This window comes from Acanthochromis polyacanthus, chromosome 5, assembly GCF_021347895.1.
Source record: "Acanthochromis polyacanthus isolate Apoly-LR-REF ecotype Palm Island chromosome 5, KAUST_Apoly_ChrSc, whole genome shotgun sequence".
Classification (NCBI taxonomy): domain Eukaryota; kingdom Metazoa; phylum Chordata; class Actinopteri; family Pomacentridae; genus Acanthochromis; species Acanthochromis polyacanthus.
Genome location: NC_067117.1, coordinates 45,008,450 through 45,035,168, shown reverse-complemented (window position 1 = coordinate 45,035,168; position 26,719 = coordinate 45,008,450). Strand labels below are relative to the sequence as shown.

Genomic DNA, 26,719 nt, shown 5'->3' with positions numbered 1-26,719 from the left:
CTTATCCTCTCCCCCCGCCTGCCGCTCCTCAGCTCCAGAGACCTGCTCATGCCCTCAGTAGCCGTATGTATGAGCTCGTCAGCCGGCAACCCGTGCTTCCGTATGGTGATGTCTCCTCGGCCTCTCCCGCATGTATGTTAGATAGATGTAAGGTCCATCGCCAACATCCTCTAACCTTCTCTCTCCCTCGTCTCTCCCCTTTTTCCCTCATTGTATATACCAGAGGCCAGTACGGCCACAGACGAAAGTCTGCCACGCTTTCTCAGATTATGCTTATTCACTACCACGTCTAGCCTCGTTTCTTTGCTCTCAATCGAGGTATTCTACCCGAACGTGGTCATAATGACAGAGCAGTGACAAGGCGCGATATCCTGTCTTGAGCCGTCGGCATTCACCTTTTAGCAGCAACAAGTTATCCGTCTCCTCGTTAGTCTTGAAGTCCACGATGCCCTCCTCACCTTCTTTAAGCATCACTAACAAACTTGCGTGCATTTTAAGTGCCTGTTACAAAGAAGAAAATTCCCAGTAAGACTGCACAAAAGAACAGAACTTCAACTTCTCAACCTCAGAAATGTTTGACGAATAGATTTAGCTATTATATGGCATCTATATTTTTGTGCTAATTTATCCTCTGTAATTACCTCCTTATTCATCTCTGATTACAATTGTTCTGATTGTGATGGTTTGCAGTTCCCTCAGGACAGATGCTCAGATCAACACAATATTACCTGTTTTCCAGCGGTGATGACATTTTGATCAATTCACCATCTCTTAGTGAAACTTACACCTGCCTAAGAAGAATTCCTTCATATGTTTTCAACTCTGTCACAAAGCATCATTGCACATAACTGATTTCTTTCATTTAATTACAGACTGTCTTGAGCTTCTTCATGTCTTTATAGATTATTGAATGCGATCCTCATTTATTTTGAATCTTCTTATATTAATGCAATAGATTAGGTAGAGGGAAACTAAGTATAGACAAACCAACTGGGCTCTTACTCCTCAACTTCTCACCTAACGTAATCTCTGTTTCCTAGTGTCCATAATTATGTGCAAGTAAACCTCTGTTGGAGGGATTTCATACTCAAAATATTTGTCTAGTTGAAGTAAATACTTTGATTAGAGACAATTAATTTTGCCCCTGATATAATCCTACTTTTACATTATATAATTGTCTTTTAAGTATATCATAGTATTTTAAAATCGTGAACCTGCTTACCTTAAATTGTATATAATAGAAGATCGCCTCTGTATCCTTTACATAATTCCTTCTATCTCCTCTTCTTGCCCTGTTCTCTAAGCAGGCTGCATGGCGCAACTATGTATGATCTAAATTTGCTGCCTTTCACCTCTTCTTTTTTTTTTTTTTAGTACTGGAGTTCTTCAACGCGTGCCTCAATCAATGAAATGTGGACGGGAGGATAATAACGTGCGACTGGGAGGATAGGTTCTCCTGGAGCCCAGAATACATTTTAAACTCTGCTGTAACCTGCATGCACTTCCAGCGCTGGTTCAGGTCCACCACCTCACATGTTTCCTCGATCACACACCGTCTTTAACGTGACATCCTAAGGTGGATCGACCGAGCAGACCCTTATCATCCTCATCCTCCTTGTCCTTCCAGCATTGTATAATCCACCTACCAGTACAAGTCTTTCACCTTGAGAAAACCTCCGAGACCTATAAGACGGTGCCGCCAGCGGTGTTCATCCTCCTCTATACATACGACGTCTAGCTTTGACCGTAATATTTTAGAAGCTGCATGAACGGGAGGAGAAGAGGGAGAGGAAACGTAAAGTGGGTGTGTGAAAGTTTCATAACGGGAACAGCTTAGCAGCCTCTGTAATCAGCTGTGCTGCTCTCCGGCTGAACCGAGAAAGGCCAGCAGGCTTGGACGTACTAAGAGCCCCCGACATCAAAGATACAAGCGAGAGCGAGAAGCAGCAGCCTTCCTTGGAAAAACATACGTCTTGACTCATATGGCGGTGTCTGCTTCTTGTTGATATTCTCATGCCTCTCCCTTCTTGTTCGCGCCGTGGTGCTCTCTGGGATCCTTTTTATTTATACTCATGTTCCGACAAAGATGGCTGGACCACAGCAGCGAGGCAGATGCTCGTATATTAGTCGCATAGGCTCTTGTGTCTCCTTCAAGTCGGGTGGTTCCAATAGGGAAATGGTCAACCACGCACTCAGTAATGGCTCACCAGCATGAACCATTTACCACCGTTTAATTACCCTTGTTCTCCTCCGTCTGTAACTGCTCTTCCGCCATTTGTCCATCTCGTCCCCGACATAGAATGATCTGAGACGTGTTCACTCTGCTCTGAGACCCCTTGAATAAACGTACGTTTTGGAAATAATTTTAGAAGAATTACTGCCGTACATGACCTGCAACTATCTTTTGGGCTAGCGCACAAGGTTTCTTCAGGCCAGTAACCCGGTGAGTCTTGGTGTGTTAGTGTTGCTGCAGCTGTGTGACGCAGTCGTCTTTGTGTGTTTGACGAGAGAGAGAGAGACCGACGAAGACAAAAGAGACGAGGGAGAGAGTGATTGTCCTCCAACCTGGAGCTAGTACACTTCGTCACAGCAGTAGAGCCACAACATCACAGCATTGCAACCGCAAACACCCTCACGCTCAGGCAGTAATTCACAATGAAGAATTAGAACTTCAACCGTTAACAACAAGTTTAATCTGCGCTAATGACCGTTAATTTCACAGTCCCCATACCTAGTATCCTAAGTCACTGTATCCATATCAACAGACTCGTCATTAATCAGAATTTGCTTTAAGTGTTGTTTTCCCTGCCATACTGAACTGAGATTAAGCTTTGCGTCTGCACTTTAGACTGTAGCCTTCTGACTACCTCGCGAAGGTCTGCACTGAGATAATATATAAACAAACTATCCATTTATCTATGCTTTTACTTTTTTTGCTTCATTGTCGGTGTTCTCTATAAAGGGGAGAAAAATGCAAATCTAACGTAAATAGCAGAAGTAAATTCCATTATTTCATAGGTCATGGTAAAAGTAAGGTTTTAAAAAGACATAGGAATCATACTCAGGTAAATTTCCTTCATTTCATTTTCAACAACAATGGCATTAATTAGACCGATGCCGACGATGATATCTAGGATCTTCTAGTTTACTTTATTAGTGACTGACGAGTTTGTCCCCTAAGACTCTCTAAGCTTGCTACCAGACACAAAATCAGTTAACGTGGTGAGCATGTTATGAAGAAAACAAAATATGGGGGCAAATTTGTAGGTGACAGTTTTCCACCCACTGATTAACCATCCAAGCTAATGGTGCTACTTGTGCAGTTGTAACTAGCACGCAGGATGGTGAATGTGGGAAGAGACACTACAGCGTACAAGACAAACCACTAGTGGACAGATGATTTCAGTCATTAATGAAAGACAATGTTCCTGACAAGTCTGAAAATTTTCAACAACTACAGACGCGACAAGAGATACCCCTTAAAAATTACTAATGTTCTTCTATTCTATAGTATATACATTACCAGCTCCTTGCCAGTTTTTATTTTTACAGTTAAATTCCATACAAAGCTATCGCTAAATTTTGTGTCCAGCAAAATCATGTCACATATGTAGGTGACTATATAATGTTTCACGAATGCAGAGGCTGTGAACCTGTGTATTTACGGAGTCTCGTAATAAATCTTTTACATTGTAGTGGCAATAACTAGCTTGACCCAGTATATATAAGAAGGCAAGCAGGAAATGGTCTTTCTGTTCTGACTTCGGAGAAACTCTCAAGATATTCATTATTATTTGATACTGGGTTGAAGAGGATTCAGGCATTACTGAATGTGATTTCTGCTCTGTGACCCTACTTTCCATCTCCGAATCATATTTCCCAATAATAGTGTTTATTTTTGGTATTTGAATGAGATATCATTTCTGTTGCTGAATGTTGTGTGTTGGAACAAGCAATATTATATCCTCAATTGTATAAAAGAATACATAGACACTTAATAAAGCATTCGAAGGCTGCTGTTTACTATATTTAATTGTTCAGATATTGTTGTTGTGCTCAGATGGGCCTCCATGATGAGAGCTTGCTTAAATATCAATATATTCTCTCGTTATGTGCTTGTGTGTTATTTACGCTCTTTGTTTTTCATCTCTTACATTGTCCTTCGTGATCTGCTCTCTCAGGAGTATCAGCGTGGGTCCAGATGAGCAACGTGAATTCAATGGTTTTGACTGCAGAAATCGGAAATGAAGGCCTCCACAACGTAACGGATCTGTAAATGGAAATTATTCACATTTCTACATCTCTACTTATGATTGTAATGAGTAATGTATCTCGACATCACAGGTACATAGTCAGACAGCTACTTTCGTCCCAAATGTATTATTAGTGACTTAGTTGATGTTAGTGCGAAGATCATGTTAGGCTGCGCGACCTGCGCCAGAAGCAAACGTCCTCCTCAATATTGTAGACACCATCTGGGAGATTGACGACTTTTCAAATCATCCATTGCAGTACTGTTTAATAAAGTCAAATAAGTCTGGATATTTCACTAATAATTACTCAGTTCATAGCCATCGTATTACTTAAATGAGAAAACTTTTAGATGTTTTCTGTCAGATTGATACTTCAGTCATTCTTCCTTGAAAAACAAAAGACTTCTACTTATTAATTCTCTTAATTGTAAGATGCATTTATCTTCCCCACAGTAAATAATCAGGGAAGATTCACTACATGATGGAGCCGTTGTGAATGAACGTTACGATGCGGTCCGGTGACAGATGCTCATATAAGACTGAGCGGGTTATTGTCGCCTATTCCCCCACTGAGACGAAATTTACATTGCTGCAAATCAGGGTTGAATAGGTCGCGATTAATGTTAAAACTCTTCCTTTACACTATGTGTAAGATGATCTCTGTCACATTTTCGTCGAGACTGTATCAAGCTGTTTTGCCAAAATCGGGCGGCTGCTGGTGAAGCTCTCTGATGAGTGGAACGTTGCAAACAATATCAAGTGAATGTAATGTTGTCCACAGCAAACTGTTTGACTAGTCAGTCTTAATGAGTAAGCTGTTCGAACATAAAATTCCTATCCATCACACTTTCAAGCTAAGTTAATTATTTACGATGTACTTGATTATGTGACAAGTGCACCTCTATTAGTTGTTCATCTAATTTTTTATACAGACTATGATTTAACTTATTTTATTTTTGATTTCATTGAATACAGTCAGATGAACTAATTTGTGCGATGGCTGATCCCAGATAATTGAATATCACAATTTCGTCACTCATTTACACTCAGGACTCCACTTTGACCGCAACAGAAGAGGTAACATTTGCCCTTTACAAGCCCACATTCTTTCCCAACTGACTAGTATAAGCAACATGATCAGTACTACTCGATACTGCATCGTATCTCATAACGCTACAACTAAAAGTCACTCACTTCATTCTAATATTTTGGAATGGCCTATTTGAAGGTGCGTCGTCGGCTGTCGAAACGCTCATCTACTCCCCCGTTGCCCTCTCAACTACACAGAACACATCTATTCTGAAGCGTGATTAATGGGCCCTAATTTAATGTCAAATGATATAACGCGGCTGATGACATCATTTCACAAGCATATAGCAGCCCAGAGCCCGCCCGATTCTTTATCTCCCTGTTTCAGGCAACGCTTTGGCGGGCCGTGAATACTGAGGAGCGCAGCTTTTACCTCTGCATTTTCAGATAATTTAAGCCCGCAATGATATGTATAGTAGCCGGCGTATAGACCACCGCTGAAATTCATTGTTGCACTGTGCTGTAATTAAGGTCAGAATGCAGCCTATACAGCGAACAAATCGAAAAAAACTCACTTGATGAGCACATGCCAGCATTCTATATCGAGTCTTAGGCTGCTTTGTGCTTAATGCAGAATGCACAGATATTATCCCTCAAACAACGTGAGATATGACAAGACATTAAACATAAATTTCTCACCATCACAAAATCTAAAATCCATTCATTTAGTTGTGTTTTTCCTTTTTCTTCTATAAAACAAGAAAATTTCTTTAACTCTCCTAACTCTCTGGCTGCGAGGTTTGATTGATTAAATTTATTTCAGCATCAATTAACTAATGGTCCCGTTATTGATTACATCTTAAATTATACATTAATATTCACAAATTCCTATTATTATTATTCACTTAGAGTTCTCAAACAAATTGCCTAATATGCTCATCAACACAAGGCCTACAGAGACTTTTTAGACTCAAGCCACGAGAGCTCAGGTCAGCTGTCAACCCTCCACGTCCCATCATGAAAAAGAGCCACAGACTGTAAGGAGGGATGCACTGGTATAAAGTTCTTTTCTTTAAGGCTTTTTCTTCAGAAGATAAGCGATGTTTTTAAGTTTCTGAACCCTTTTCTATGTTCGGCATAAAATATGATCTAAAATATCATCAGATTATCACACAATGCCAGTTGAACCAATGAAGCAAAAATATTTAAGCTGTCACTACATTTATGGAGGAAAATGTAGTAATTGTGGTATCCGTGGACCCTTGTCTTCACCAAAACTCTACATGTACCGGCCGCCCATGCAGCAATAACTGCAAACTACAATGTTTTCAGTAACAGTGTGACCAGTCACTGACGCTCAGTTGGAGGAACTTTTAGACCCAAATTTTCTTGAATTAAGACATCAGGCTTCGAACCTAGGCTCGTTGGTGGTTTCTCCACAGAGCAGAAGCAACTTTATTATCAGCCTACACAACAACTGCTACTGGCTATTATCTGTCACAGACTTACTCTGTCCCATTATCTCAAACAATGACCACCATTTCCTTTCTCTCTTCTCTTACACCTTCTATTCTTTCTTTGCAATGACCTTGTTGATGCACAGGCGCCACGTTTTGTTCTTCGCTGCATCGGCCACACTCTCTCTCCATATCTCAATCTACCACGACACAGATGTCCTACATTTTCCCTCATTAGATCATTGTGCACTAAAATATTTCTCCTTCTGTTCCGTATCAGCCTCAATCACTCCCACCCAGCTCATCACTCTACACCAAATGTCAGGTCTACGCGAAACAATAACTACCACTGTTCTCACAGATGAGATAAGTTCTCATGTAGGAATGCAGTAGTTTTCTTTACTTCAGTGTAATGCTTCTTTCTTTTGAAACAAGAATTCTATTTTTGGTTCTCTCATCCACAAAACTATTTTTTTTCCTTCTATCTACTGGTTGTCCCCTGACTTTAGCAAACTGGCACGACACAGCGTGATTGTTTTTAGAGAGAAGTACATGACTTCTTTCTTGTAACCCTGCCATGCATCATTTTGTTAGTGTTTATATGATGGTGGATCATGAATTAACGTCGCCACTGAGAGAGCTTTAACCTGCTCAGAATTATCCTCTGTTTCTGTATCGTCCTTGTTTATGGCAGTGTCTTTAGGTGGTCTCTGTGGGAGCGCTATTCAAATGTCTGATTCTGATTGTGTATCTACGGTTGGAATCGCAAACTCCTTTAACAATGTTTATTTAACTTATGAAACATGCATGATGCCACCAGCACCAAACAACTTATTCACTTCGTCAACTGTGCCTCGATATAATCTCCTTTGCCTATGCCATACAATGTAAATTGATGAGAGAATATCGTTCTCAAACAATTTGTTCGTACGTAAGCACACAGACCTTTCCTTGCGTCAACAGTTACTGCCATCGTAAAATACAAGAGAAACCCACACCCGATTCTTCTTATGTATTAATCTGGTGAAAAACACCGACTTCTATTTCTCCAATCTTTTCTAAACTTCCACGACTAATCCCCTAACCGAGTTTTACATACTCTTAAAAATAACTTAAAAATTGTAATTTCATTACTGAAGCTGTGTGATTCATATTTGTTTCACTATAATTAGTTATTCATTCACTTAAGTCACACATCGTAATTAAACAGCAAAATTTGTTGTACTTAGTAGACAGAGCCATTTCACATTCTAGTTAACCTCCTTAGCCGCTGCATCTCCATGACAACACCTCGAACCCCCTGCCGTCACGGACTTAACAAAAGACCCCATAGCACTACTATTGCAGCAGTTGGACTATGTCACATACACCAATTATCTCAGATCACAAACTGTTCCTGTTACTGCTACCAGTGTTTATTTTGTGATATGTGTGAGAGACTGTGTAAGGCCCTACCTGATGTTTGGCTCTGAGCTAAATTTAGGAAAGATTAGCCTCTCAGCTGATTTTCCTCGGATTGTGATCACTCACGCTCTCTGTTCTCTCCCCACATTAGCTCAGATTACTATGGTCTAAGACACTTAACTGCCTTCTGGACGAAATACCGCACACATCCACCTATTTAACGACCGTCCAGCTGATTTACGCTCCCGTCCGTTGTACACTGAACGATCGGCTCGATTCCGCATCACCACGCCTATTCCCGTGATCCTACCATCTACAACACTGCATGTGCGCTCTTGTTAGATCTAACTAATAACATTTAAATTTCGTTCTGTCTTCCGCATCCATTCCCCTCATGTGTTCTCCCCCTTTCCAGCAGTTTACTAGACAACTGCGATCGGTGGTCCAGTGTGTGCACCATGCCCCTATAATGCCTTGATGCAGTTCGCAGACTTTCGGACCCGGAGCGCTATTAACATAGTAAGCGATTGACCCGCTTTGTGAATACATGGTCCTTCCTGAAGAAGCCGTGCAGCTGATTCCCCTTCCTGATCCTCACCTCATTCTGTTCTGCACGGTGCTTAACTTTCAATGATTACACACTCTTTCTTTCCAGTACCATTTTCCATCTTCGCGCATGCATTTTCTGATCATGAGGCAATAGTATTACGATTTTATCAAATTAATGCCAGCTGCGAGTTCGTCTGACATGTTCTGTAGGGACAATTGAGTCTCTTATACCTCGATCCATTTTTACATGAAATGTGAAAATCCATTCATTATGTTTTTTCAATGCGCACTCGTTGCACACATCACGTATGACAAATATTTCGCCCATGAGGAATTCAAACATTACCAATACTCGTTTCAAGGGCAGAATGCAGTGCATGTACAAGCAGCTCAGTCTCAAAGGGCTTTGCTCCCCAAACCCCACTGCTGTGTTCTCCTCACATTTCTTCCTGGACTTGGATCTGAAGTCTTTTGTTCGGCTCTCTTTGTACAACCGAAATGCAATTGAAATGAAATGAACTGCTGTGCTATTCACGGAGCAATAAAAGCAACAGCTCAGGGGCTTTTGTTCAGTCCTATCAAGCATATGTGTGTTGGCAGTGTTTGGCAGAACACAGGGCAGTGTTTGGCAGGGTGCCCCTCCTCCACCCCACCCATACACCCTGAGGGTCGCTATACAGCAGCCATTCAGTGTTTTCTATATGCTTAGCAAAGCATCTGGAGCCAATGAGCCGTACAGGTCTGACAGTGTCATGCAGTGTTCTTTAAAAGGACAGTTGCTCATGCCCTCATGCTCAAACCCCAACAAAACAAAGTGAATTGAATTTAACTGCGTAAACTAAAAAAAAAAAAAAAAAGAAATAGACTGACCAAAAAGAAAGAAGGAAAGGCAGCGAAACACCAAGTGTTTCCTCACAAGGTTGTGAAAACCTCTTGCTCCTCAGCCAGATAGAATCAGGACAGAAGATGAAGCACTAAGGAGATGCATCACTTTGCATGTTTTTTTAAAAAATCCTTCCTTCTTTGAAACTGTTGACATCTATGTGTCCTTTACACAGGTGCGGATATTCCCCTACCTGATCGGTAGAGAGTCTGCGTTTGCTGATAACCTCAAATGGATGGCTTGTGCCAACAAAGGTTGGAGAATTTTTGATAAGCAAATTCCTCGACAGCTTCGTATCAGAGCGTAGAACAGCATCTGATGTGGTGTTTCTGCGCACTAATATGATAGATTGAGGATGTGTGTTTTGTGTGTGCATGCATGTGCCTGTGCTGCCTCAGACTCTTTCTGCCAAGAGGCAATGAAGTGGCACTTGGGGGGGTCAGAGGTCAATCTGCTCTAATCCTTCTTCCTGTCAGTGTCTACCTCGTGGCTGCTCGCTGCTGATGGCTCCCACGTGTCAGCGCTCCGGATGAGTGCCCTCTGGAAGGGAAAGTCACAGCCAGGAAAACAGATCACAGAGGGATTGTGGAATGACAAGCCCCAAACCGCCTTCCCCGTACAGACACCCACTGTGAAATAACCTTACGTGTCCGATGTGAAACATTGTCAGCAGCAGCAGGAGTTGACATCGAGTCAAATCATTCCTGATCTCTCTAAGCTGAAGCATGGGAAAGCTTTCTGTGCAGGGGTTCAGTGCAGTGCAGTAATGTGAGGGCATCAGCCGGTGTGGAAAGTAGCAAAGTACTCCCACAAAGTTTTCAATTTTACCAACTGAGTTTCCATCTGATGCCATTTTAAATGTAGTTTTCATACAAGTAGTGAGAGCCAGGAATTTTTCTATCCTATTTAGAAATGCATTAAACTTACTCCACTTTTATTATCGTTACTATTAATCAAATAGTACAGAATATGCACAAAGTAGCACCTAGAGAGATCACTCTGGTCCCTTTTGATTCTATTCTGGATTTTATTGATGTGTCAGTAGATACATTTATCTTTTTTTCAGGTTTTGGGGTGTATTTTAAATTGGGAGCACGTCTTTTAAAAATGTACATACTGTGGGTATGTTGTAAGCTCATTCCATTATGTTTAGATACAAAATGTTAAAGGCGTATTACTTTTAGGAGTCATAATTTCACTATCTTAGAGCAGCATATCAGCCTTTTTTAGAAAATTGTAATTTATGGAAAATGTGCTGATTAATTGTGTGACTGTTCACATGAAAAGTCCAAATAATAATTTAAAAGGTTCAGAGATCTAATTTCTTGGTATCTGATCAAAAGGAAAGCACTGGGGGCTTGGACTTATGGCCTCAGTTTGTCTGGATGTTAAGTTTTAAAATCTAAGTGAAGACTTTGTTGTTGATAGCACTTTTGCACAGCATAACTTAAATTTTAGATGCAGGAGGAGCCTTCCACATTGTAATAGCACAATTTCACTTCAGTACAGTGTCTTCAACCACTGGATATCAGTTTAGATTCAATTTGCATTGTTAAATATGTGGAGGATAAGCGTACTGTTGTTGGAATCGAGGTTTTTGATTTGGGGGCCTATGCGTGTGTTTTGTTGCAGGATATTTCAGTCAGATCTCCACCTTAGCTGATGTCCAGGAGAACGTGATGAGGTACCTTCACGTTATGAGCCGCCCGAAGGTTATCGATCACGAGCACGACACGGTGTGGACTGAAGCTTATGTAGACAGTGCTGTGAGTATGTTACAACGATTTAAATCTATGTTTAAGGCTGTTTCCATGTCATTGTTTTGCATTAATATATCCAATATACATGTGTATGCTCGTTCATCTGCATGCTTGAGAAAATACCAGGAATCTCTGACAGCAGAATGCGTGAATTGATTCCAGTCTCAGATGATTATAGTTTGTGGTGTTGCTATCCAGCGTTACATGGTGGTGTGAGGTGCTCATGTTGCTTTGTCCATCCCTGTACTGTACACTGAGCGTGCACATGTGTGTGTCTGATCTCTCGTCATTACTCATTATGCTGCTAGAATGATTCTTCATGATGAGCTTCATTAATCTCCATGGATCATCCTCCTAGTGTACGTCTGTGTCCACAAAGTCAATGCAGAAAGTGCAAACGTGAATTCACTGATGGTTCAATCTTTGTGTTCTTCCTTTTGCGTCAGCTTTCTCAGGCTCATAAGGTAAATATCTGCATGCGGTCACATCAGCATTTTCTGTCTGTTAGCTTGTGTTAGAATTAGATGCTGTGAGGCTAATTCTAAAGGATGGAAAGTCTCCATTCAGACTCGGCAAATTTGAGTGGTGCTGTCTAAACTAGAAGTGACTTGAGGTTAAATATCTGCTCATTGTTCCTTCCTTTTCAACATCATTTCAACATTTTTGAGGAAGTCTAAAGTAGGAGTCTTTTCTCTCTGAGGAGCAGGAGCAGGAGAGAAGCATTTATTGTACTGCTTTCCAGTATGGAGACAATGAGCATGCACACACACACACACACACACACAACACACACAAAAGGGTTGGGAGATTGTCCTCTGGAGTGTGTGCTCTTGTATCTCAGCCTCAGACACACCATTCATCATTCTGTGGATCATTGCACTTTATCTCCTGAAGCCCATAATAAAACTGACATTGGAGGAGAGACCAAGAAGGAGAGAGAGAAAAGGGAGAGAGAGAGATGGGGGTGGAGGTGGTTAGGCGTCCATGGGTTTACCTGTGTGTGTGTGTGTGGGTGTGGGTGAAGACCAAAGCAGACCAGTTTGCTCTTCCATTGTGTGCTATGATGAATTTAAGGAGCCTCCATTCTTCATTTTGTCAAGCTGGCTTGTACACACAGCAGTTCACAGCTCGTTTCCCTCATATGCATGCACATACACAAATGAACATCAGCGCCACACGCACACGCACACGCACACGCACACACACACACACACACACACACACACACACGCACACGCACACGCACACACACACACACACACAGACACTCACACACGGACGCTCAGCTGTATCGACTCATGAGGTGAGGGAGTAGCAGACCTACTTTCACAGCCCTCCTGTGCTTAAGTGTGTCAGCCTTCATCCTCCTGAGCACATGAGCCTCACATGGTTGAAGCTTTGATCAGCGTCGTAGTTACATTAATTCTACTTTGTTTAGAGGCGACATTCAAATCATTCATATTAGTTTTATGTCTCTCTCTGTTTAATGAGTCTGGTATTTTCTAGATCAACTTTTACATGTGTCCTATAACTCATTTTGTAGAGTCCTTTATTACAGGCAAATTCTGAAGCTGTTTTCCCATGAGACTCATGTTCATCTAATTTAAATTTTAATTTATTTTTTAAATTTTGTATTAATTAGATTGGTAATTAGCTGTTGTACTAGGTAAATAAAATTAACTGTTTTTGCATTGTCCTCATAATTACTGTTTTTTTATTCAAAGTTGCAGGAACAAAACATTTTGTCTTTGGCAATGGACATGTATTATGTAATTTATATTATTGCTGTCAAATGATTCAAATCTTTAATCAGATTAATCACAGGGTTGCTGTGGCTTAATTTCAGTTAATCATGATTAAATATCGTTCATTGCAAACAGAGTCAAAGACGAGAATGTATACATGCACTTAAGTTGTTTATCAAACACCTTTAAAGGTTCATGTTAGAATCCCTGGCTAGCACACGCTTTGCGCTCGTGTGGTACTTTAAACTGGAAATGCTTCGGTATAAAGAAGCTCCTTCCTGCAGAGTGTGCATATCACTGGATATTAGTCGACTGTTCCATCTTGGGGTTTTTTTGGATTCAAATTTCCCACCGTGAGGGTCGACGTACTGTTTAGTAGGGCCCGACTGATAGGGATTGTTGAGGCCAATGCCGATTCCAATATTTGGCAGGAAAAAATTCTGATAACCAATTAATCATCAGAATAATTTAAAAAATATATAATGAATAAAATAACTTCTTTTTTGGTCTCAACGCCTATAACAACAAAGATATGAATTACAGGCAGAACATTTTACTGTTTTACAATACTTTGTTCTTTAGTATTTGTTTAATTTTACAACAGAGAGGAATTTTCAAGTAGAAAAATGCAGCAAAACATTAACCTCTGGGATATTATATAACCTTAAAAAAGAGTCAATCTATAAATGAGTTTTGAAATACATCTGGTCTTTTACTACTTGTTGCTGCAAATTACATTACATTTTCTCTACTCCATTACTTTCTTTGCCATGAAGTCACAACTCGTATGAACCAAAATAAAAACCGGAGATGCCTTTCTCAGATGTCAAAGCATGTCATCTTTGACAGAGCTGCATTTTAAATATATAATGGTCACGAATAGTCCGACACTAATGTTCCTCCAGAACAACACACGGTGAGTTGCTGTTCCAGCCTGGGTCACGTTCTACGATTTTCTGACAAAGTAAAACTAAGACTGACATCATGACGTTTGCTGACGACAGACAATTACACACGTGGACAAAATTGTTGGTACCCCTCAGTTAAAGAAGGAAAAACCCACAATTCTCACTGAAATCACTTGAAACTCACAAAAGTAACAATAAATAAAAATTTATTGAAAATTAAATAATCAAAATCAGCCATCACTTTTGAATTGTTGATTAACATAATTATTTAAAAAAACAAACTAATGAAATAGGGCTGGACAAAAATGATGGTACCCAGAACTTAATATTTTGTTGCACAACCTTTTGAGGCAATCACTGCAATTAAACGATTTCTGTATTTGTCAATGAGCGTTCTGCAGCTGTCAACAGGTATTTTGGCCCACTCCTCATGAGCAAACAGCTCCAGTTGTCTCAGGTTTGATGGGTGTCTTCTCCAAATGGCATGTTTCAGCTCCTTCCACATATGTTCAATGGGATTCAGATCTGGGCTCATAGAAGGCCACTTTAGAATAGTCCAACGCTTTTCTCTCAGCCATTCTTGGGTGTTTTTGGCTGTGTGTTTTGGATCGTTGTCCTGTTGGAAGACCCATGACCTGCGACTGAGACCAAGCTTTCTGACACTAGGCAGCACATTTCTCTCCAGAATGCCTTGATAGTCTTCAGATTTCATCGTACCTTGCACACTTTCAAGACACCCTGTGCCAGATGCAGCAAAGCAGCCCCAAAACATTACTGAGCCTCCTCCATGTTTCACCGTAGGGACAGTGTTCTTTTCTTCGTATGCTTGGTTTTTGAGTCTATGAACATAGAGTTGATGTGCCTTACCAAAAAGCTCCAGTTTGGTCTCATCTGTCCAAAGGACATTCTCCCACAAGCTTTGTGGCTTGTCAACATGCATTTTTGCAAATTCCAGTCTCGCTTTTTTATGAGTTTTTTTCAGCAGTGGTGTCCTCCTTGGTCGTCTCCCATGAAGTCCACTTTGGCTCAAACAACGACGAATGGTGCGATCTGACACTGATGTACCTTGGCCTTGGAGTTCACCTTTAATTTCTTTGGAGGTTGCTCTGGGCTCTTTGGATACAATTCCAACGATCCGTCTCTTCAATTTGTCATCAATTTTCCTCTTGCGGCCACGTCCAGGGAGGTTGGCTACTGTCCCGTGGGTCTTGAACTTCTGAATAATATGAGCCACTGTTGTCACAGGAACTTCAAGCTGTTTAGAGATGGTCTTATAGCCTTTACCTTTAAGATGTTTGTCTATAATTTTTTTTCGGATGTCCTGGGACAATTCTCTCCTTCGCTTTCTGTTGTCCATGTTCAGTGTGGTACACACCTTTTCACCAAACAGCAGGGTGACTACTTGTCTCCCTTTAAATAGGCAGACTGACTGATTATGAGTTTGGAAACACCTGTGATGTCAATTAAATGACACACCTGAGTTAATCATGTCACTCTGGTCAAATAGTTTTCAATCTTTTATAGAGGTACCATCATTTTTGTCCAGGCCTGTTTCATTAGTTTGTTTTTTTTAATAATTATGTTAATCAACAATTCAAAAGTGATGGCTGTTTTTGATTATTTAATTTTCAATAAATTTTTATTTATTGTTACTTTTGTGAGTTTCAAGTGATTTCAGTGAGAATTGTGGGTTTTTCCTTCTTTAACTGAGGGGTACCAACAATTTTGTCCACGTGTGTATATTAATCATTTTAACTTTAACCTTTTCTCTTCACTGAAATGGGAGACATGTAGAGTCACTGTTAATTTCACAACGTAGCTTTAAACTTACTTGTCGCTCAGCCCACTCCTGTCATGTTGCCTGGCTGTAGCTTAAACGGCGCAACGACGTCATTCTGCTCTGACACTTAACAGCATTTACTGTTTTATGAGAAATTAAGAATATATCTGCGTTTAATCGACAAAACTCCCGGCGATGATGATTATTTTGAAAAGGGCTATAATCGGCTGATTTAATTGGCCTTCCCTACTGTTTACCTTCTTCCATGTGGAGTTGCTTGGGTCTGCTACTTCGGGATCAACTGCCCATTTGCGCATGCGCGACGCATGTCTACTTGGACAAACTGCCTGAAATGCGTTGACAGAGACCTTTCAGCAATTTTGAGTCATTCTGTACTGAGTTAGTTGCATTATATCAGGTTAATCATGATGATGGATTAATCCGTATTAACGCCTTAATTTTGACAGCCCTGATTTATATAAAACAGGTCATTGCTCCTCCTCCTTGATTAATAAGGCATGCTATTGAAGGATTTAAACTCTGTAGGTGCATGAATATATTCTGTTTCCAGTCAATATCAGCTTTGTTTAGAGGTAAAAGCAATTAGATATAGCTTTTTTCTTTTGACTTAAATGTAATGGAGAACATGTTGACATCAATGTGATCAATAACAGAAGTCTTTAACAATAAAACCTGTATTTTATTTCTTCAGCTGAATGACAAATCAGGTCCAAGTCTGATGACAACAGTAGCCATGCCTGTCTTCAGCACAAAGAATGAAACGGTGAGTGAATTTACTTCAGTATAGTTTCAAGTAAACTGTATTTTATTAGAGCATTTTTGATTTTCCTGTTTTGTTTGAAAGATTATACTTTCCATTTTATAAAAAAAACCCATGATCAGAATATAAAATACAATACTTGTTAAAGATGAAATCAGTGGCTTCAGCAGCTTTTTGGGTTGTGAAAACTAGGGAGTCAGTCTGTCGCTGTTGTATGCAAATATGATCGAACTGTGAAAAGTTCCTATTTATGTACTTTTATTGGGTATTTTTAGTTCTTAAATTGTGGCATTGGTACTTTCACTGCAGTGGGAATCTCATGCCACTGAATCAGTTGATCTGTCAAACTTCATTCGAACTAGAAGTAATATAACCGAGCAAGACACAAATAAATACAACATGTCGGCATACAAATGCAAAAAACTGAGGGAAAATTAGCTAAATAATGAAGCTTTTAAATATAAAGACAGTGACTTAGATTTAAAATAAAGTGAATCAACTAAGACAAGAGCAGCAGTAAAATAAGATGAAACTAAAAACCTCAATTGCCCAAAGGATAAAATGAGTCAGGCTTTAGATTATTATGGGATGCAGGTGCACAGTGACTAAAAGTAGATTTCCCAGGCTCAGTAGAAACAGTTGGCACCTGCAGTGTTCAGAAAGGATGCGCATTAAAAGACAGCAGTGGAGCCATGTAAGGGGGTAAAGTGACTGAATATTAATGCAGCTTTTATCTGAAGTTGTTTATGTGTTTTGCATCTTTTTATGCAGAAGAACCAGGGTATTCTGTTGGGGGTCGTAGGAACAGACATCACTCTGCAGGAGCTGATGAAGCTCATCCCCAAGCATATGGTACAATCAGCTGTTCTGTGCTAAAAGAATGTATTCATATGCAGTTTTTCATTCTGCCTCATGGACCTCATTTTCTGTCTCTAGTTAGGGATCCACGGATATGCATTTGCCATCACAAACAATGGCTACATCCTGACACATCCGGATCTCAGGCCTTTGGTAACTATTTTTGCCATTTCTTCTACACTCTCACAGCATTCCCTGACTTTACCTTGCTGTTCCTTTTTTTTTTTTTTTTGATTTTCGTCCATGCTATTGTAACCGAAAATATGATCTGAACGCCTCCCACGTGGGCACACAGAGACAAATGTGATATCTGGTTAGGAGGGCTCGTATTATCTGTAATCCCCACCTTTTCCTTTGATGTATGCATGCAGGGATAAAGGCCACTCATAGGGCTGGCTGGCCTGAAATTTCCCAGAGGTAACTTAACACTCGCTGGCAGAGACCACAGCCGCTCGCTCTGGGAACGCTGCTTCCTCAGGAGCTATGGCTGTGCTAGTGGATCTGTGTGTGCCAGTGTTAGTGCTACTCCTCTCTGTGCAACTGTGTGTGTGTTGGTCTGTGTTGGTTTTTCGTGAGTGTTCTTTGTGGCTAAAACTGTGCTGTGGTCGTAGTCATTGACTTGTCCTTTTAATGTGAACCGGGTACAGTAGCAGAGTCTGACATGTACAGTTTTATTGCACTGATATGGGCTTGTTTGAGCGTGGATTTTCTATCAGTCATGTTAATTATTTTTAATTTACCCTGACAGTGTTAATTTCACAGACGATTTGTTAAATAATTACTCAGCAAAACCTCCATAACAGTGCTTGGGAACTGTTATGGAGAGCATTTACAGTGTGCCTTCATTTTAAAAGTGCAACACAAAAGGCAGATTACAGCGAAACACTTTGAAATCTAGTTTTCTTCCTAATATCGGGCTCATATAGTTAAAAAAAAAAACTATGTGTCACGTCAGATTATACAGCAGTTTCAGGATAGATTAGCTGACACATTTGAGCTCTGGCTCACTTTTTGTCAAAACTAAGCCCCATTACACTGCAGGGATCATTGCAATTGGGTACATTGTGTTCCTCTGTGCAGTAATCAGGAGGGTCAGAAGAGGAGGAAGCCCAACTACAGCAGTGTGGATCTCTCTGAGGTGGAGTGGGAAGACAAAGATGACACAGTACGTGTCAAAAATCTATTTATTAAACCAGAAAAGCTGCTGGTATTCTAAACAGACTGTATGCAATAAGTGAATATGAAACATTCAGCGTTCTGTGACATTTCTTGATCAGTGACTGAGTTTCAAACTGTAACTGTATTACACATTCAGTACTTTGTTCAGTCATTACAGATGCTTGTATTAGATTAAATGAGCCTAAGAATAATAATTATTACTGCTGAGTTTCCAGCACAGACGGGCTGGTTGATCAGTCACCCAGCTTCGACCTTTCCGCTCCATGTGTCTCTTTGTGTACTTTATCTCTCAGCTACGCAACGCCATGGTGAACAGGAGGACCGGGACCTTCTCTATGGAGGTGAAGAAGACGGTGGACAGAGGGGTGAGGCTGCAGATAAACACGTTTTGTGTCTCCCTATCAGATAAATTGTTCTCCCTGTTGTCTCTGGACTAAAAGGAAAGTGAATCTCTTTTTCTTTCAGAGGCGAGTGCTGAAGATGCACAATGACTATTACTACACTGACATCAAAGGAACTCCATTCAGGTAGAAAGAAAAGTTTTATTACGTTCCTAAATGACTTTTTGTGAGTTTATGTCTCGGTTCCAATCAACCGTTGACCGACTCAGGTTGATGATCTTCAATTCAATTTGTGCCTCCAGTGTCGGAGTGGCTCTCTCAAGAGGCCACGGAAAGTATTTCTTCAGAGGAAATGTATCAGTTGAAGCAGGTAATTCACTCCAACTCTACCAGTTACTATTTTAATAAAAAATCTGAACAGATTAAGCTGCATGTTCCTCTAAGTGTGTGAGGCCTTTCCCTGTGCAGTTAAGTTCACAGTAGTATCCTGGTTTGGACTTTTATCCTGTTTTTGATGATATGGTACATGAAAAACCTGTTATTCACATTCCTGTTTACACTATACAGGTGTCTGATCAACTCCTGTGTTATGTACCAACACAGAACAGTTAGCAACCTGTATAAAATGTTTAAAAACCACAGGTTCTTGGTTTTTATTGGGGTGTTATCTATTGGAGCCCCAGATAACCAGGCTACTTTTAAAAAAATCCTAACCAGAACACTCATGCACACATTAACAGACTCACTGTATCAGTCAGACTGGCATTGCTGAAGCGTTACTGACTTGTGTTTTTCAGGGCTCCGTGATCTGGAACAGCCAGATGTCGCCCTGGCAGATGAATGGTAACACAGGGGTTATGGAAGCGGGCATTCATGCATTATGTAGGTTATCCCTCTGTGTTCATCGGGGATCCTGAGGCCTGTGATTTAACAGCATGACTTTTTTCTTCTTTTTTTTTTTTCGGACTACAGGACCTACTGCAACACAGAGGAGGAGCACGAGCATCGTCACCTGACCCAGATTCAAGCCATCAAGCTCTTCATGACGGGCCGCAGACCGCACCTCAAGTGTAAGGGAGTCGGATTTAAATCCATTAGACCAAGTGGGAATTAGCCCACTAAGTGTGAACACAGCAAAGAGAGAATGTGTTGAATGAGGTGTCTCGTGTTTGTGAATCTGATTAAACCTGGTGTTGCGTTGTGCAGGCGACAGAGAGCTGATCCAGGAGGTGTTGTTTGATGCTGTGGTCACGGCTCCACTGGAGGCCTACTGGACTGGACTGGCTCTCAACAAGTCAGAGTAAGAATGTTTTGGTACCACCGTCTGTTCCTCCTTCACACTTACAGATATTAGGAAGTTATTAACAAGTGGTCAGTACATTTTTGCTCTATGAATATATATACTGAGCAATCAGAAAAACACTTGTAATTCACTGCACTTATGACTGTTAGTTGATCATTGACTGAAGGGTTCCTACAGCAACCCAAATTGATTGAAATTGTCATGTGAGGCATTGAAAAAGGATTTATTATTGATTAATCTTTTGTTTCAAATTATAAATCCCTTATAAAGCATGTGCCATAAGAGAGTTGCATCCTCATTTTGATATGGAAAAACTAAAACCATGTCCTTTTATTTCTGCAGAACAGATTAAGACCTTCTTATAACACATATGATCATATTAAAGCAGTTTTATTTGCTACAGCAAAAGCTAATATGCAGTATTTCTTAATCAGCATTGTTGCCCTTTAACTCTCTGAATCGTATCATTATATTGGATGATGTCATAGAGGGAATTGCAACTAATGATTATTTTCACTTCTTGTTCAATCTCTTAAATATTACATTATGTCTAACCCAATAATAATTTAAGATATCAAACATGACATTTTCATTCTTGCTTTTCATTTCTGAATAAATGAAAAACAAGCAAGTTGTGTTATTCTTCTAAAATGAGAGCTGCATCAGCTGCTTAAAGAACCTTCCTCTATACGCCATTCAGTTTCATCGGCAGCAGATCTCTCAGAGGAACAACAACCCAGCCACACTGCAGCACTACATTAATACGTACATCCTTTGTATATTTAAAAGAGAAACCGACACTACATGCGACATTGTATCAGTCAGAAATGTTCAGGGAAAGTTCTCAGAAATGATGTTCAGACGCTCTGCATTACACCAACAGGAACTCAGACAAAGGAGTGGAGATTACTTTTCTGGGAACACGTACTGGTCTGTCGAGAACCAACCTGTTTGTCCCGGCCGATCAGCTGTCCAATCGGTGAGTGCCGCTGCTCAACATTTCTCTAATCAGTACTTACAGCACACGGCGAAGCTGTGATTGCGTTTGATGAATCTAATCCTCTGCTCCTCACCTCAGTTGCATTGTCTGTGCTTCCTCAGAGATTTCCTGACAGCGGAGGACAAGGAGGGAGTGTTTAATGCTGATCACTTCCCTCTGTGGTACAAGAGAGCGGCGGAGCAGGTCCCCGGCACATTTGTCTACTCCATCCCCTTCAGCACAGGTAGCAAAATGTGTGATCACAGCATTTAATGGGGCACTGTGAAGTGTAAATGTCAGCTCCCTGAGCCTGTGTAAAACCACATGAAACATGAGTTTATCTGCATGTTGCTGTGAAATCTTCTGTATCTTGCATCACACAGGTCCATCTTATATATTTTCATTTCCAAGTGCAGGACTGCACACTGTACTTGTTGGAAATTCCTCTGGTTGATGACAGTCATTCAGCAAATTAGCATCTATATTAGTCTCTTTCTTTGTCCCTCTTTCTGTTGTGGCTTGTGGCTTTTACTGGTGGGATGTGCAGCACAGCTCGCCTCCCTCACAGCTTCTCTGCAGTTAATGTGGCCCACGCTCTGTCTACTATCTGGAGGATGGAGAATTCAAGTTCTCTCTCCAGGACATTTACCACCTTCCCTCAGTTAGTAATGACTGCATCCACTCAGGCTTTGCCATCATAACCTGAAACGTTCTGTCACTGCGCCGCATCTCAGAAATATCGGAGTCATCTGGCTGTAGAAAAAGCTCTGACTGGACTCCATTACTGTAAAGTGGTGGACTGGTACTGCAGTTTCTTCTGAGACGGCTGACTGAGACTGCTGAGTGAAGAGCGCCATCTACTGAGCAGAAAATGCAATTGATAATTCTCTTTTTCTTCTCCAGCTCTGGAAAATAAGAGCGTGGTTTTGGCCAGCACAGCAATCCAGCTCCTGGATGACAGGAAGTCTCCAATAGTTGCTGGTAATGATCTCCAAACCACTTTTATATCTCTGCAGTGTCCAGCTTCACTTCTTGTGTTAAAACTTGCTTTTGTTTGACTCTCAGCTGTAGGGATCCAAATGAAGCTTGAGTTCTTTCAGAGGAAATTCTGGACTGCCTGCAGACAGGTAACCACACATCCACCACTATGATACGAGTTACAAAATAAAAGAGCTTCCTAATTATGTGTGAAACTAAACTCCTCCTGTTCTGTGCTCAGTGTACAGCTCTGGATGGAAAATGTAGCATTAGCTGTGATAACGAGGTGATAACAGTTTCATTGTTCTCTCTTATTTCTTACTTTTTGTGTTTTTTTGTTGTTGTTGTTGTTAACAATCTTTTATTCTCCCTTCTCACAGGACATTAACTGTTATCTCATTGACAACAATGGCTTCATTCTTGTTACAGAAGAACAGTCTCAGGTACTGTGTGCATGTCAGCGTATACATCTTTACATTTAGGAACATCATGAAATCCCCTAAACTCTGTTATCTGAACTGCTTTAATTATCCTTAATGAAATCACTGGACTATTTATACAAAAGGAAGGATGAAAGAGGAAATTGCAGAGTCTGTTTTGCGCTTCCCACAGAGACTTTGTTTGCATCACAGCGTACATGTAAGCATGTAAAATCTCAGTTGTATGACAAGGAAACATGAGCAAGATGCTCTACCTGCTGTATCCTCCAACAGCTCCACAATGTTTAGCAGCTGGCTGCTATCACTGTGGGTTAGTGCATCCCATTTTCAACCGTGAGACGTTTCAGGCTCTATGTTTCTTACAGCAGTTTCCCCTCCATCTGGTACAAACGCTGCTCACTTTACAGCCCTGAAATAACAGCTTGCATCAGTTCTTTCTCTCCCGATTGTTGCTGCAACCCTTTCTGAGTATCTCTGAGTGTAAATGTACTTGATTACCAATATTTCAAGTTAAAGACATATTTCATGATGATGTTTGCATTATTTTGTCCACCTGGTGCAGCCGATGTGCTTTCACATGACTTCTCTCTCAGACAGGGCTCTTCTTTGGAGAGGTGGAGGGTGCCGTTATGAACAAACTTCTCCAAATGGGGTCCTTTAAAAGGTCAGAGACAAAATATGACATGTATCATTATTTCTTGTTATACGTGATATATTTGATGCTTATTGTCGCCTCTGCTGTACTGTTTCTTTTGCAGGATCACACTATATGACTACCAGGCCCTTTGTAAAGAGTACGCAGGGAGCAGCGACAGCGCTCGCACTTTATCAGACGTAAGTTTGCAAGATACAGCATCAGCAGGTAGAACAGTCATTAAAAATATTTCTATTATCTGTGGTTAACTACATCGACATCTGCACTTAAAATAATCATTGTAGTTAAAGGGTGATCCACACAGAGGTGTAGAAATTTTTCACTTTTGACAATAAATGTTTGTTTTTTCCCTTTCAGCCTTTCTCTGTTGTGAAGTGGCTTCTGACTGAACTTGTCATGTAAGATTTTTTTTAATATAGATATTTGTTTCACAGATAAATTTTTATTTATCATCATGCAAAACTACAATGACAATCTGATTAGCAGCTCTTCAGCTGTTAATTAATCTCAAAACTATCAGTTCAAACATTGGTCTAAGTTTGTGCTTTTCTTTTAGTTTTCTGCTAGAATTTAACATCTACAGCTGGTGGAACGTCGATCTTTCTGTCAAAGGTAACTGCAGCGTGTTTGTGTGAGAAAGAGAGGGGACTGTGTGACTGAGAATGTGTGCGTGAGAAACGAAAACCTCGTCTGTTTATTTACGGCTCGGACCTTCTGCGGTTCAGTCAAACTTTCTTTGTCGCACGTTCAGCTCAGAGGTCTCGGGGGAAAACCATGATGGTCCCATGTGATACGGAATACCCTGCCTTCGTCTCTGAACGCACCATCAAAGAAACAACAGGAAACATCGACTGTGATGGCTGTTTTAGGTACTGTTAAAGCCAAAGTAAATCCCATTTGTCTGCATTTATCCACGTTAAACAGCAGATGTCTGTCATTGTATATATTTTAATTCTAGTCTGTCTGTGCCGCAGGTCTTTTGTCATACAGCAGATTCCCAGCAGCAACCTCTTCATGGTTGTCGTTGACAATAAGTGTGACTGCAGTGGTGCTCCTCCAGTAACCATGGATCCCATCGAGATCATGTATATCCTTTTGAAATGAAACAAACACATCTGATTTGTAGAAAGATGTTTTATTTCATTGAAGCTCTTGGCATGTTTAATTCTAAAAGTGTGTGTGAGTTGTTGAATGTGACAGTAATCTAGTTCCTTCTTCAGGGTTAACTTCAGATATGCAGGTCAAAGGTTAAATTTAAACATTAGTGAATCATGATGTATTTTACTGAAGCTCTGAGCTGAATCCTGTTCTGCTCTTTACATCCTTGACACCTTTGAACACAACGAGTCACTAAAATGTGACAGACTGAAGTTTCAGAAGGACCGGAAGAAGCCAGAATCATGTCATCCTTTCCACCCCGAGGTAAGAGGACTTAAGCTTGTCTGCATGTGTGTGTTTGCAGTTCTGCAGTTACATATTACATAGCTCCAACTTGTTATTTTTGCACTATGAAAAAAGGATGCACATTGCTAATTAGTGAATTTTAGTGCAGCTAAGTGATTTTTTTAACCCCAGAAAAATGATGTTTCCCACGTTTCTCATTTGTATGCTAATGTAAGCGACGAGGGTGTGTGAGAAGGAAGTCCAACATATTCTGGCTTTTCCTCATAAATTCAGAAACGATGATAGAGGCCACAATAATACGCTTGTAAAACCACGGTAATTATCTTTTAACAGGCATAATATGGAGCTTCGTTGTAGTTCAGAAAGCATCAGAGTCGGTGCAAATCATAAACCCTTTTTCTGTCTAATTGTTCATGATTTCAGTGCGCCCCACACATTTAGAACACTTTATAACTGAGGCGGCATTCATTCATTCACCACAGCACTCCTACACCAGCAAATCATATCACCAGAAAAAGAAAATGTTAGGTCTTTGTTTCTGTTGTTCATGCTGTGTTCATTCAAATGTTGAGCTAAATGGTTAGATCTGTCTGCCATGTCTGTTTACATCTCTGAAACATTCACAACGGTCCCAGTAATCTCTAAACAACATGTAATAATTGTTGATTTGTAATACCAGTGATATCTGTCACAATGGACTGTGTCTTCTACAGGAAAATGCCATGGAGTGTGGTTCAGCAACACGCCTCTCCAGTCATCTAACAGCGGCTCTACTGCCTCTGATAGCAGCGACCATCAGCAGGTGACCACTAGCTGGACATCAGTAAGGACTAGCTCAAAGAGAAGATGCTTCTAAACACGTAGAGAACACGTCGATCAGAAATGAATTTGCGCATACCTCCGCAACAGTCAGCACTCTAAGATAGCATCTTTATCAGTAGCACTAAGACTCACATCCATTAATGCAGAAAACACAAAAGAAAATGAGAGCAGTGGGAGTGCTGGGTGGCTTTGCTCAGAGCATCGCAGATCACGCCGCTGACAGTTTGTCATATTGTTCTGAATGTGTGCTGAACTAAGAGAAAAAAAACACAGTAAGTCTACAGTAAAAACAAATACCTGCGAGTACAGGGTTTCATTGTTAAAGTCTAAAACAAGCCCTTTGTGAAAAGGATAAATGTTTGTTTCTTTGTTGTGAGGGAAAAAAATGAAAGCTCATGTCTGCAGAATGTAAAATACACTTTTTGTGAAATGTGAAAAGAATGCAGAATATTTTTGGCAGGAAATTGCTAAAAAAAAAAAAAAAAACAACAATAATTGACAGTGCAAACATTGTTTGGTTTCTTTAAAGTTTATTTTGTGACTAATTTCTTTTTGATGTCAGTCACAAATCATGAAAAATATTACAAAGACGATGGTCATTTTGAACTTGCTGTAATCTGCCAGTTTCTCCTTGTTTGAAAGCAGAAGACGTTTGAGACGAGTTTAAGATGCATGAAAAGATTCAACAGTGTGTTTGAAGAATGTTACATCGATGTATTCAGCCATACTTTGTCGAGGCGACCACAGTACTCTTAACCACATGTTTAGGGAAGCTGACAAATAAATACAAAGAAATATTTTCCTTCATTTACACCTTGTGGTATTTTCTAATGTGTGTGTGTGGTGATGTTTGTTTGTGTAGTATGTATGGACTGTAGCAGTAAGTTGTAAATAAATGACACAGAGGTCAATGATAAAATATATCCTGATATTTAAAAAATATTCAATATTAACAAGAAAACTTATTAGAAAACAAAACTGGTAAAAACGACTGCATCTTCCAGCTTGTAATTAATCTTTGTAGATTTTTTTGTGTTGATCTGACACAAAAAGGTGGAACACATGCAGTGGTGGTGAAAATGAAGCTTTAGTAAATATAATTCAATAATTCTTATGCCTGAGAAGAAGAAATAAGACGAGAGAGCTCTAATATTTCACACACTGTCTACATACTTTACACACAGTCCATCTATCTTTTTTTCCACTCAGTA

General features: G+C 40.3%; 1 protein-coding gene across 1 annotated transcript; it reads left to right on the top strand.

Annotated features, from left to right (window-relative positions):
- The first annotated feature begins 3,021 nt into the window (after positions 1–3,021).
- Positions 3,022–26,319, top strand: LOC110947451 (voltage-dependent calcium channel subunit alpha-2/delta-3-like). The gene is made up of 28 exons (XM_051948734.1): positions 3,022–3,030; positions 9,637–9,829; positions 11,208–11,341; positions 11,782–11,799; positions 16,481–16,552; positions 17,321–17,401; positions 17,486–17,560; positions 18,495–18,572; positions 18,880–18,951; positions 19,052–19,113; positions 19,230–19,297; positions 19,725–19,770; positions 19,900–19,997; positions 20,134–20,227; positions 21,114–21,209; positions 21,332–21,453; positions 22,113–22,190; positions 22,275–22,336; positions 22,429–22,473; positions 22,568–22,630; positions 23,221–23,291; positions 23,386–23,461; positions 23,640–23,680; positions 23,839–23,894; positions 24,034–24,151; positions 24,257–24,370; positions 24,623–24,704; positions 25,400–26,319. The coding sequence occupies exons 1-28, from the start codon at positions 3,022–3,024 to the stop codon at positions 25,490–25,492; spliced, it is 2,217 nt and encodes a 738-aa protein (XP_051804694.1). The 3' UTR covers positions 25,493–26,319.
- The last annotated feature ends 400 nt before the right edge of the window (positions 26,320–26,719 follow it).

Excerpts from the sequence above, each read along its gene's own strand:
- LOC110947451 (XM_051948734.1), top strand. Across the intron at positions 24,371-24,622 it reads GATCCCATCGAGATCATGTA|CAACGAGTCACTAAAATGTG; the intron begins TATCCTTTTGAA and ends CACCTTTGAACA. Across the intron at positions 24,705-25,399 it reads GTCATCCTTTCCACCCCGAG|GAAAATGCCATGGAGTGTGG; the intron begins GTAAGAGGACTT and ends TGTCTTCTACAG.